Raw genomic sequence first — 13,372 nt, 5'->3', positions numbered from 1 at the left:
TCTTTAAACGTGTGCTTTCACCATGGCAGGCAGTTACAAGAACAAACTTTCCCCTCGTGTTCTGTGTGCTTCCCTACTGGAAAATCATTCCATACCATTAAGAGTTGGGCCAATGGTAAAGAAATTTTTAATTTTATTTTTAATAAAAGTCTTGGAATCACTTTACATACAAAGTAAAAAAAAAAAAAACAGCACTTTTTTAAGTGCCGTAGAATTAAGTGGTAATTTTTGTCTTTTTTTTTTTTTTTAAACTAAATTTTGGAGCTTCCCAAAGATACCATGACTGTTACTGTTTCTGTTGACTACTGAGCTGGCAGTGGGACAGATTTATTACAGTAATTTAATAACCCTAATAAACAGGTACAAGTGTCATTTTGTAGCTTTTCAGTCGTGTGTGTTTGTTTGTTTTGTCTCAGCCCAGGAGAATCAGTGCCGTTGCTGTGGCAGAGCGAGTTGCGTATGAGAGGGGAGAAGAGCCTGGGAAAAGCTGTGGCTACAGTGTTCGATTTGAGTCCGTACTTCCCCGCCCTCATGCCAGTATCATGTTTTGTACTGTGGGTAAGTAACATGGGTTTTTTTGGGTCTTTCATTTAGGGTTTATATTTTGGTTATTTGTGAAGAAAACTTTTTGGTAAAGAGCACAGAATGACTAGAAATAGTAATCAAGAAGCCAGTCTCAGAATTCTTATTTAAATAGAACCTTTGGCATTTTTTTTCCGAGAGAGACTTTGAGGTACCTGCTGGTTGATGTAGCTTAGAGAAAATGATATTACCTTAGGTTACTAGAGTTACATCTTCTAATACTCTTTTCACTAAGCAAGCGTGTTGCAGAGTACACGATCACCTTTTTAAAAATTTAAATATACCAGTGATTATCCTGCCCCTAAAATGCTAGGATTATATTAAAGCATAGTTGATTGTCTAGGAATTTTTTTCTTTGCATTTTTCAATACCTCCCTACTTTAATTAATTCTGATTTCCTCTGATTTTCTTTTCAAGGTGTGCTCCTAAGAAAATTAGAAGCAGGCATTCGAGGAATTAGTCATGTGATTGTAGATGAAATACACGAAAGAGACATAAATGTAAGTAACTTGAGAGTTACGGTAAAGTACAAATGCTAGTTATTCTGAAAGAAGAGAAATCAAAGTAGAATGTCTTTTATTTTATTTCCCTTTTCCCACTGCTGACATCATCTTGTCAAAATTACGAACTTCAGTCACTAAGATACCGGTTACCTTTTAAAGCAAGGCCATTAAACCTTTTTTTTTTCCTTTGGTAAAGAACAGAATTCTGAAAGTAAAGACTTTCCTGTAAAGCAAGTGTAATTACAGTGACCACTGAGCTATTAGCATGATTCAACTGAGCTAATGATTTACTGTTGAACAGCTGATGAAATTTTAATAACCAGTTTTTCTTTGGATTGGAATTTATCTGTGATAAATTTTACAATTTTTAAATGTAATATAATTAATAGTGTCTTTTTGGATGTTTGCAGCTCCAGTCTTTTCAGATGTTACTGACAATCATGTCAGAATTAAGAAATTAGAATGTATTTCACATCCTCCCCTCTTTTGGTCCTTGGCAAAACTCGTATAGAATTAACTTATTACACAATTGTATAATTCAGAGAGTGTTACCATAAAGCAATGACTTATTTTTGTGACAGCATTTTGCATACCAAAGGGGTCAGTAGATTGATAGTATGTCATTCAAACTATTGCCAAGCTGCTATTACTCAAAACATTTGTTGGAGTTCCTCCTCTTTAGAAAATCTTCCATCACCATTATTGTTAATTATCTTTGGTTTTAGTAAAATTTTGACCTTCGTGATTGAGCAAAAGCAAGTAAGAAAGTTTGCATGGTTTATCAGATGACCTTTTAAAATCAGAAATCTGACTATTCAATAGGATAAAATTTTTATTTTTGTCATTCAAAATCTTTTGTAAACACACAATTTTTTTCCCAAATAGCTTAATCAAACTTAAATGCTTCAGTTTTTGTCTTTACTAGCATGGTAACATACTAGTGTTCTTAGAGTTTAAATTATTCCAGATCATACTGAAAACAGGGATCATTACTATTTTCCCCAAAAATAAGGGGTTTTGGTCAACTTTTCTTGAAAATTTGATTGTCAGGTCCTTACTAATGTATCCTTCACAGTGAAAAATGGAAAAATGACTGCAGAAACGTGTTCTCTTTCAGAGGAACCTTATCTAAATTTCTCACTCTACAGTTGAAACCAAAAAGAACTTATGGACCAGTTATTATAAATAATAGAATATAAGCAGATAGCAATGTGGCTGGATAAAAGGATGACATACAGAAGTCAGTTGCATTGTATACACTATAAACAAACAGATAGAAAACAACTAGAAAGATACCACTGTACTAGTTAGAGCGTCAAGTACCCAAGTCCAAGAAAAAGACCTGTAGAACCTCCACGGGAAAAATAAAAACTTCATTAGAAACACTTATAAGACTACATTGTGTTCACGGCTAGGAGGACTTAATATAATACAGATGTCAGTTCCCCTTAAGTTGATCCATATTTGAATGCAGTTCTAATCAAATTCCAATAGGTTTTTTAATAGCCTAATTATAAATACCTGTAAGGAAGATTTATGGCCAGAAATAACCAGGACTCTTATAGAGGAACAGAATGGAGGGTCTTGCTTTATAGATACTGGAACTTAATTTGAAGCTATATTTTTTGAGAACGTATAGGACACGCATTGACAGTGTGACCCGTGGAATGATGCAGAGTGTGTGTTGTCTGCAGCTTTGGTACAAGAGTGAGAGAGAGGCGGCATGTTGGATCAGTGGGAAAGGGAGTGGACTATTCAATGGATGGGGCTGGAAACAAATGGTTGTCCACGAGGAGATCGTTGAAGTTGGATCCTTACCTCATAACCAAGTACAAAAATCAACTCCACATAGATAAATCAAGTCTTAAATGCCAAAGCAGTTTTAACTCTTCAGTGGAAAGTATTAAGTGGGCACATGGACAGCACTATCAATAGAAATATAATGTAGACCACATGTAATTTTTAATTTTCTAGAAACATATCTTAAAAGGTGAAAAGAAACAAGAAAAATTAACTCAGTGTACCTAAAATATTTTCATCACGTAGTCAATTTAAAAAATACTGAGGTTTTAAATAAATAAATAAAATACTGAGATTTTTTACATTCTCTTTTTCGTATTGAGTCTTCAAAATCTGTGTTTTACACCTAGAGCACACCTCAGTTCAGATTAGGCACATTAGTTTCATGTGCTCGGTAGTCAAAACTGTATTAGCCTTTCCAAAATAGCCAACGAAGCACTGGTGTAGAAATATATAAACACTTCCTACAGATCCGTGAGGAAAGTACAGATGACTCAATACAAAAATAGGGGGAAATACAGGCACTTTACAGAAGAGGGATTTGGCTGATAGACATGACGAGGTGTTGAGTCTCATTGGTGAGTAGGAAGGTACAGGCCAAGACTAATTTGACAATTGATCAAAAGGATATAAAACCAAATGGCTTTATATCCGTTTGATAAACAAAAATTCAAGTGACGATGCCCAGTTTTGGAGAATATAACCAGCAGCAGGATCTGTTGCTCATTGTCATGGTGGCTTGTAAGCTGGCGGAGCTCCCTGGGGAGATAGCTGAGCATTATCTCCTCAAGCTCCACATTTACACGCCCTGTGAGTGCAGTTCCATACCCACACTTAGGAAAAGGTAAATTTAAAAATGTGTGTATGCCTGCATGCGTGTGTGTGTTTAGGAATCTAGGTGAGAGGAATGATACGTAAAAGGAACAATAGAAGATTCAGAATGGTGGATTCCTCTAGTTTGGGGGGCAGAGAGTGATGGGACTTGAGGACCACACAGGCAGAGGAGTTCTGTCAGAGTTCTCCAGCTTTCATATTGTTTGGTGGGTGATAGAAACTTTACATTATTAAATAATAAATGTCTTTTAACCATTGTTTTGTTTGAACTAAATAGTCTTTTCAGCATTTTTAAGATTAGCCTTACAGGTGATTGGAAAACTGATTTTTGGCTCATTATGTCTTTCCCCTTTTATCTAAATTTCACTGAAATTTTTGAGGGTAATTCTGTGCTCTCATTAATGTTTTTTTTTTCTCTTCCCTTCTCGTACCCGAATAATACTCGTTTCTAATCCTCACAACTACTAGGCTACAGCTGTTTTGAAAAACAGTTATGCATCCCATGGTAATTTTTTATTTTACTTCTATAAGCCGCCTAAGAAAGTGAATTCACTGATGTCTTGTGGCTGTATAACACGAGATCTTTTAGCTTTATCTTACTAGCGAGGACTTTTTAGTGCATCAGTTTTTCCATCTGTGTTTGTGTTTTACAGACTGACTTCCTTTTGGTAGTGTTGCGTGATGTGGTTCAGGCTTACCCTGAAGTTCGCATTATTCTCATGTCTGCTACTATTGATACCAGCATGTTCTGTGAATATTTCTTCAATTGCCCCATCATTGAAGTCTATGGGAGGACTTACCCAGTTCAAGGTAAATATTCTTTTGATCCTAGAGATTGGAGTAACAGCTTAAAGGATATTTAAAATACCATCCACATTACAGCATCAGGTGCATCGTCGCATTCTTGGGGTTTCAGTCAAGCAGTCGTGAGTGTCACTCACTATTTGAGTTTGCATATCAAGTAAATTTCCTGCCCTTTGCTTATAGCTAAACTTAACTTTTAAGATTTTATACATTCAAATAGAAATTAATATGGCCTGATGGTGTTCATGGGAAATACTGTTTACAAGTTTAAGCACCTAAGGTCAAATTAACAAGAGAATTTTTCCTAGAGCCAGAGCAGGCAGATTTGAAATGATAGGAAAGTGTCTCAAGGTCAAGTGTGTTTGATTGTTCAAAAGCTGCTTTATTTAGAAGATTTTATCCTCACCATTTTCCAGATAGTCATCTAGAAACTTGGTTTAAAAAATGAGTTATGGCACAGTCTAATTGAGGGCATGAAAATAAGCTAAAATATTCTCAGTGTAGGTATGAAATTACGAATGGCTATCAGGGTGCCAGCTTTTGAAATTCGAAAGTATGGGTAGCTCTGAAATGAAAGTGTATTTATATCTCACAGGAGTCCAGGTTAGCAATCCTAAAACTGCTTTGTGTGTATACTAGGATTGAAAAAATAAGTAAATACAAGGCAGATGGTGGGAGCCATGTTTGCTGCTGGTGTGAGGTTACAGGTAAGTAAGGGAAGCTCGAGTGAGTCATGGTGCTGGATCACAGTTGGACACATCTCCTAGCTCTGTCTGCTGCAGGCTTAGAAGCAGTGACACCCCAATAGCAGGGATCATGCCCAACACCCAGCTCTTGTTTCCAGTACCAGTCTCCACTTGAAGGAACCAGGTGTCCTTGAGGAGATGGCTGATTCTGAGGCTGAGGCAGGGAATATGCAGGGTGAGCCTAGAACGTCTTGTAGTGCCAGAAAGTCAGGAGGTGCTTAAAAAACATGGTACAGGGGGAAAAGAGAACATAGAATTACAACCGGAAAGAAGTCTCAGTGGCCAAAAATGGAATAGTTTGAACAAAAAAATAAAAAACATAGTATTGGATTATAACCCACAGTATAAAATAAATACCCATGAATTTATACAATAGTTGAATAAATAAGTGGGTAACAAAGCTCTCATGTGGAAGTATTTCAAAAAAATTATGTAGATACTCTCACCTCAAAAAGTGCTCATTAACTCCGTATGTTTTGAGTATTCTGTGGTTAATGACTTGCTTCCAAAGAGTGGAGTGTTGGGGGGGCATGAGTGACTGCAGTGGAGTAACTTGGCAAACACTAGTAAAGGTGGTAAAGTTTTAACATCGTCCGTGATGAGTCATGTTGATAGTATGTACCTTTGAAATAGTGGGATGAGAATGGTAATTTGGGGCTCTTGAGGCATAGAGGGAAAGCGTTGAGATTGAGGCACTTCTGGAACGCTTCGAAGAATCTCAGGAGCATACCTGGTCAGCAGATGTTCCAACTTTGCAGTGAGATCTTTCTTTAGAGTAATAACTGGAAGGAGCCCATTTTATGTGTGTATCCTGACAGAGGAAGGAGGGGCTGGGGTGTGTTACTGATTGTGTTGGTGTCGGTTTCTTTCCGTGTGTAACTGCCACACCGTGCGCACAGTGTGCGTTCCGTGAACGCTTGGTTGAATATTGTCCGTAGAGGGTACCCCAACTGGCTTTGTAGGCACACGTGTGAGAGACGCCCTCACCCTTCTTCAAGGTCCAAGAGAGGGAACAGTGAGTTTGATTAGGAAAAGAGGTTACTGGCACTGGAATTTCTTGGCAGTTGTGAGGAGTCACATTGAAGGATGTGAAGGCAATTTTGAATTATGAATAGAAAGTGAGCTTTAAAGACTGTTCCATTCTGCAAGTTGATGGTACCTACCTGACTGGCTTGTCCTTTCAGAATATTTTTTGGAAGACTGTATTCAGATGACCCACTTTGTTCCTCCGCCAAAGGACAAGAAGAAGAAGGACAAGGAAGACGACGGTGGTGAGGATGATGACGTACGTCATTTTGTGAGGAGTTTTCTTTATGGGCAAGTTATTGCAGAGAACGATTTTAGTAAAAGCATGCGATGAGTTAGCATCACAGAGAACTTACAAAACTGTTTGTCTTTGAATTAATTGGTGTATTTCACCCCAAAGAATTTCACATTCAGTAACAAGTTCTTTTCATACCGTGAGTCCATGAGTTAAATCATCTCTGGCATAAAGATTTTTTTAAAAAGAGGGAAGAATAAGATGTTTAATAACTGTTTTATAAGGCTTTGCTGCTCAGAGTGTTTTCCATGAGACATAGCACCTGGGAAGCTGGCAGAAAGGCAGAATCCTGTGCCCCACTCCAGGTTTACTAAATCAGAATTCACATCTTTAACAAGCTCTCTAGGTGAGCCTTCTATGCACAGTAAAGTCTGAGCAGCAGCAGCTGTAGCCCAGGTTAGAGAGACCATATGGAGAGGGCGTTACAGTGGGGAGCAGCGAGGGGGTTCCTAAGAAGAAATGGGGTGGGGGGTGACACTTTATATTTGTAGTGCTCGAGAGCTGGACCAATGATAATATGAAAGTGCATCTTGGATCTGGAAATGTGAACAGGATGAGTACTGTAAGATAGCCAGCAATGCAGAACATGATAAAAACATGACCTGGGGTAGGATGTTTTTAGTTAGAAGATTTGAAGATGTAAATGAATAGCAATTTAGAAAGTTTATCAGAGGAAAAAGATGAGTTGTAAAACCTTTCTCATTGCTGAAGGCTTGGTTTATCATTGGTTCTAAGGCAGTTTTTGGGAAATACAGACCACATTATTTCAGAAATAGATGAAGGTGATCAGATACCCTGCCTGCAGGACACCGATGCAAGAATTAAAGGACTTCATATTTGGTGTGAGACGAGCCTGGGAATTACACAGGGAGGCATTGTGTATATATAGAGTAATTACGTGATAATTGATACAGAGGATCATAGGAGCAGTTCCTTAACTAAGGAACGAAGTATTTATAGTCATAAGAGAGGAATACACTATGTAGAATGAGCCGTTAGAAGTTTCAGAGTTAAGAGTTTGCTTGAATTTTAGTGATGTCCTGTGAGAAATACTGGTCAGTGGAGAAATTCAGTATGTCAGCGTGCAGTGATTTTAAGTTTTAAAAAATTAAATTTCTTCTATATGCCAATGTGACTAATCAGCTGAAGGATATTAGGTGTCATTTGAACACTGAGAACAAATCTAGGAGACTTAACTCCTACCTGTAGTAATTGAGACAATCCAAAATATGTCTGTTTTTTTACAGGCAAATTGCAACTTGATCTGTGACGAGGAATACGGCCCAGAAACAAAGATGAGCATGGCTCAGCTGAATGAAAAGGAAACTCCTTTTGAACTCATCGAGGCTCTGCTTAAGTACATTGAGACCCTTAATGTTCCTGGAGCTGTGTTGGTTTTTCTGCCTGGCTGGAATTTGATTTATACTATGCAAAAGCATTTAGAAATGAATTCACATTTTGGTATGAGTCTTTTTTGAGTTCTCAACTATTTGAGAGTGAAAAATGAATATTTTTGCTAGTGCCCTAGCCAATACGTGAAAACAAAATTTAGTTTTTTGTCTGTTTTTGATTAAAAATATGCGTAACATAGCACAGTTTTAAACTAAGCTCCTATTTTTAGACCTTAACCTTTCCATGTTGTTATAGGAAGCCATAGGTACCAGATTCTGCCTCTGCATTCTCAGATTCCTCGAGAGGAGCAGCGTAAAGTGTTTGACCCAGTACCCAGTGGAGTAACCAAGGTAAGTAGTCAGCGTTACAGCTGTGGGGTTGGAAGAGATGTGGATATTAACCAAATGCTACAGGCCTTCTAAAAGCTATCCAAAAAAATTGTAATCCATCTAAATTGAGGAAGAAAAAAGAAATCCTTTTTTCCTCAGCTTGATAGGGTTTTCAATTATCCAGTCAGTGAGTGAGTGATTTTTTTTTAAGACTTCTGTAATTCTCTTCTCATTTGTTACGTAAGCAGATCAGTCCTTTTAAGTACATAATAGGAAGATATTTTTTGAAGTGTAATTTTTCTTAATGTTTCTTCATAGGTTATTTTGTCCACAAACATTGCTGAGACGAGCATTACTATAAACGATGTTGTTTATGTCATTGACTCCTGCAAGTAAGTCCCCAAGGAACCCATTTGCCTAGAAGAAATCTTTAGAGTGTTCCACATAGTGTCAGTTAACAGAAACGAGAACACCTTATTTTTAAAACTTGTGTTCTTGCACTGTCAGGGTTACTGGGCTTCATCTGTATGTACCAGGCAATTAATGTTTCTTCCTGGTGTTGATCATCATGTCAGTATCGTGATGGCAAGTGCCAAAGCTTAACACCGCCTGTGACTGCTCCCCGCTGTTGTCTGCTAGGGCCGCGCTCATTCCCCGGTGGGCTTTTACGCTGACCGCGGCCATGCAGTAGTGTGCTGGGAGCAGGTGCTGTTTGGTGTATGAAGATGTCCAATATTTAGCTCGTGACAGTCGTCCTACTGGTAGGACACTCATTTAAGAATTAAAAGACTTCAGGCCTTTTTCCGCTCCCTCCCCTTCGGAGACGGCCCGCCCTCTGTCTGTGGAGTGTGCACCTACTTTTACTTTAACCTGAGCACCCAGTTCCCACACCTCTTGCCTTGCCTTTCTCTTGCCTTACATTCTATGCAGTATGCATCTCTCTAAATATACCTTTACTCAAAAAAAAAAAATAAAAGGCTTCATATTTGGTATGAGATGAGCCTGGGAAATACACAGGGAGTCATTCTGTAGAGATAAAGTAATTACATGGTAATTGATACACAGAGGACAAAAACGTCAAAGCTTTGTGTGTAACCAGCTTGTGCCCCATGTTCTCTGTATACAGTCCCTAAACCTGCCCTGGCAATTGAAAAAGATTTGCCGGCGCCCACTGTAAGAATGGTGAGGAGCATGGAGCTCTTTGTGCCAGCCCCAGTCCTTAGTGTCAGCTGCCTGTGTGTGACACTGACAGGCTTTGAGCTTGCTAAGGGCTTCCATGCAGACACCACTTGGTGAGGCCATCAGAAGTGCCACATACTCTAGTTTACACAGTCTTTAGAGCATAGATTGCCTAAAAGTTAAACTAAACTTTGGAGCAGTTGGCTTATATCATTATCACTTACTTACATGTATGTGCCAGATTCTGTTTAAATAGTATACATTCATTAATTCACTTAATGTTTATAAATAAAAATGCTATGAGGTAGGTAATATTATAACCATTTTCAGATGAGGAATATCAGGCACAGAAGGATTAGCCAGTTGGCCAAGATCATTCAGCTGGTGAGCGGCAGACGCCTGTCCCGTTGCCTCGGTTGCTGGCCGCTGGGAGCGTGCTGCCTTGGGTCCTCACTGCTGCTGTTCGCAGACAGGTCGTCAGTAGGCGCTGACTGTCTGGAAAGCACCTGCCACTTAGTGGAAATGTGGTGGTTATGTGTTCATAGTACATACGGGTTTCAGGATTAACCACTCTTTCCTGTTTAGGCAAAAAGTGAAGCTGTTCACTGCTCACAACAACATGACCAACTACGCCACAGTGTGGGCATCCAAAACCAACCTGGAACAGCGCAAGGGGCGTGCTGGCCGCGTGCGGCCGGGGTTCTGCTTCCACCTCTGCAGCCGAGCTCGTTTTGAGAGGTAAGACCAGTTCTTGAATAAAGAGTGAAGGTTTTTTTTCCTTAGCCCTTCACACACACACCCCTTCCCACGCCTCTCTGCCTTGCCGTGAACTTAATGAACTCACTACATAAGTGCCTCTAGTTAAGTTCATTAGAGGAAACTTAGCTTAGATAGCAAGCTTGTGGTGAGAATGAAAATCAGAAATTATCAGTGGTGGCACATTTGATACCAGGTTACTATTTATTAAAACCTTTTGAAAGCAGAGTATAGAAACATTCTGGCACTATGTATCACTTGGAGATTACTGATATTTATGGAATGGTTAAGTTTCTGAAAAATACTTTTGTATTTATAGAATTCCCACACACACATACTGACTCACACTGTTAGCACATCACCTCTCTTGTACGATCCTCCTCATGTGCCTGAGAAACAGAGGGCATTATTTGGAAAAGGGAACCAAAGCTTAAGGAGCATAGCTGACTTCTTCAGGACTGAAACCCAGGTCTGTTAACACCTTGTCCATTTCATTTATACCACAGAGCCTTTTGGGGAATGTTAGTGGATGGGACCAATTGGTTACAATAATTCTCTGTGAATTACAGATGTAAGATAATGTATTTAGTTGTATGTTTCTGGAAATCCACGTGGTGTATGTTAGCTCTAACTAGTTGATACTAGAGGTAGAATCAGGAGTTTTGCGTACATGTATGTGTGTTTACCACAGTGAAGAATTGAGGGACAGACTAATTTAGGTGGCCAGATGCATATGACACACTGGAGAAAAATCAAAGAAGCTTTGATTTGCTTTTATGTTGGTAGCATATGGCTCCCTCATAACTGTAAATGTAGGTTTATTGGAGCATCAGAGGTTAACCCAGGAGACTGGCTGCAACATTTGGGAGACACTTAGTGCTTTTTAAAGGTTGGATTGTCCCTTGAAAAGAAGAAACAAGTACTGTACCCTAACATCTTAAGAGGAAAACCACCTACTAGTATTAATCAGTAACAGCATGAATAGATTTATAAGGGGTTTTTGTTCTTTTCTCTGTAGGATGAGGAATGTTGTCTGCGTTTATGTAAGCCTGGTTTAAGCTGATCTAAGTTTTGCCGGCAGTGTTGGAATTCACCTTTAAATGGTTCCCATGAATCTTCATTGTAAACAGTTTATGGAGAATAAGCCTGGATTAGAAATGTAGAGACCTGGGTTTTAATACTGTTTGTGCCTGATATGTTACAGAGCCTTAAACATTTGCACTTCTAAGCCTTTGTTTCCGCATTCTACAAAGTAAGATTAAGCTACCTAACTTTTCTGCATCTCTTTCCTTCATTAATAAAGGAAGATAATGTGATACCCAGCCCAAAGGATTTGTGTGAGAGTTAGTGAGTCAGTGGTGTGAAATACTGAGAACAGTGCTTGGCACATGGTAACCTCTCAGTAAACATTAGCTGTTATCATTGTTAATTTATATTAATAGTTGTTGTTATTAAAGTTTTAAAGGGTTAAATAATCTGTAGGATCCTTTCCAGTGGTACTAAATTTATACGGACCAGGAAGGGTGGGAGGGGGTTACGGGAAAGGTTCGTGTCGGCCTGCGTTTCCCACAGAAGGTGTTGCTGCCATTTTTAACCCTGTTTGTCAGCAGACAGGACCTGGGGAAGCCATAGTGGGAGTAGTAACATTAGAGATTTGGGATAATTTTTCATCCTCCTTCACTTCTTGGCCAAAAATATCTTCAGGCTGTAAGTGTAAAGTCATAAGCCACTACTCAGCCAGTCAAGAGGGTCTTGTTCAGAGTCTCTGGTAACTGTAAAACGCTCTCTGGTAATTGTTAAAGGCTAAGGGAAGGGCAGCTCTAGATCCCTGAGTATCTCTCTGCAAAGATTTTATTAAACAAACTGTGTATATATAGGAGAAGTTGGTTATTTTATGCTAATTTTGTCTTAGACTCGAAACCCACATGACACCAGAGATGTTCCGAACGCCGCTGCATGAAATTGCTTTGAGCATAAAACTGCTGCGTCTGGGAGGGATCGGCCAGTTCCTGGCCAAGGCGATTGAGCCTCCGCCTCTGGATGCCGTGATTGAAGCAGAGCACACGCTTAGAGGTACCTGTGAACACGTGCCTACCCAACACATGCCAATTCAGTCCTTGTCTTGTCCTGGTAATTAACACTTAGCTGTGAACTGAGAAGAGGATACCGTCCACAGGGCTGTGATAATGTGGCTTCCAGTGTTGCTTCATGTGCTTGGTATAGTCAGGATGTAAAATTAGCAACACGAGGTAGGGGATAGTGTGAGTCTTATTTAGGGGACAGAGATGGAGAAAAGGCGGTGTCTTCTCTGATCCAGGGTTCAGTGATCAGAACATGAATTACTCATGAGACCCACAGTGTTCTGTGCACTTCTCTTAGAACTTGTGTTTGTTTGTTGCAGAGCGAGCGGCAGCACAGCATCGTAGGGGGTCGGCGGGGCGCGGGGGGTCTGAGTCTGAACTTCATATCTCCCTGTGCTCATCTGCTATGTGAACTTCAGGCTTTTATTCTCCAGATTTCATTTCTTTCTAAAACTTGTCAGGGGTGCTATCGGACTTGTCGCAGCATGTGGCTGCTTACGCTGCTATTACAGTTACTGCAGCTTTTACAGATTTCTCGTGGACTGTGCTCAGCTTGACCGCCTGCAGGGCCTCATTCTAGTGACTTCTTCGTATTTGGTGCTAGAATGTGACTTTGTTCTGTTTTTAAGTGAAGAGAGTTGTTGGCTATGGGCATGGTGCTGGCAGTTGGGTTGACAAATGATGAAAGCTTAAGTGCAATAAGGAAATACTCCATCTTTGCCCAGGTTGCAAGGGTGTTCGTTGCTGTTTCAACTCACAAAGAAATATCTCCCCACAGAGCTTGATGCATTAGATGCCAATGATGAATTGACTCCTCTGGGACGGATCCTGGCTAAACTCCCCATTGAGCCTCGTCTTGGCAAAATGATGATAATGGGGTGCATTTTCTAGTAAGTGCTTTGTTTTATTGCTGATAGTTAAATGGGAGAACAATTTCAGAATCTCACCCCCTCCCAGTAACAACAGTATGGGCTCGGATAGAAGAATATACTAAATATCCTTCAGCACAGAAGTGGCATACCTAAGTTACTGAGGGAAGCACGAA

General features: G+C 39.6%; 1 protein-coding gene across 3 annotated transcripts in view; it reads left to right on the top strand.

Moving 5' to 3' along the window:
* The window catches only part of DHX9 (DExH-box helicase 9), a 52,489-nt gene that overhangs the window by 32,762 nt on the left and 6,355 nt on the right, over positions 1 to 13,372 (top strand). For all 3 annotated transcript variants that reach the window (XM_006211778.4, XM_072945970.1, XM_031688831.2), the window contains 10 exons: positions 417 to 558; positions 1,000 to 1,082; positions 4,373 to 4,529; positions 6,454 to 6,554; positions 7,838 to 8,051; positions 8,238 to 8,332; positions 8,630 to 8,703; positions 10,076 to 10,228; positions 12,159 to 12,319; positions 13,106 to 13,217. In XM_006211778.4, the coding sequence (XP_006211840.1) occupies positions 417 to 558; positions 1,000 to 1,082; positions 4,373 to 4,529; positions 6,454 to 6,554; positions 7,838 to 8,051; positions 8,238 to 8,332; positions 8,630 to 8,703; positions 10,076 to 10,228; positions 12,159 to 12,319; positions 13,106 to 13,217 (1,292 nt within the window). The remainder of the gene's footprint in view (positions 1 to 416; positions 559 to 999; positions 1,083 to 4,372; positions 4,530 to 6,453; positions 6,555 to 7,837; positions 8,052 to 8,237; positions 8,333 to 8,629; positions 8,704 to 10,075; positions 10,229 to 12,158; positions 12,320 to 13,105; positions 13,218 to 13,372) is intronic.

The sequence above is a fragment of the Vicugna pacos genome, chromosome 21 (genome assembly GCF_048564905.1).
Source record: "Vicugna pacos chromosome 21, VicPac4, whole genome shotgun sequence".
Lineage (NCBI taxonomy): Eukaryota > Metazoa > Chordata > Mammalia > Artiodactyla > Camelidae > Vicugna > Vicugna pacos.
This window is presented reverse-complemented; position numbering and strand designations above follow the sequence as displayed.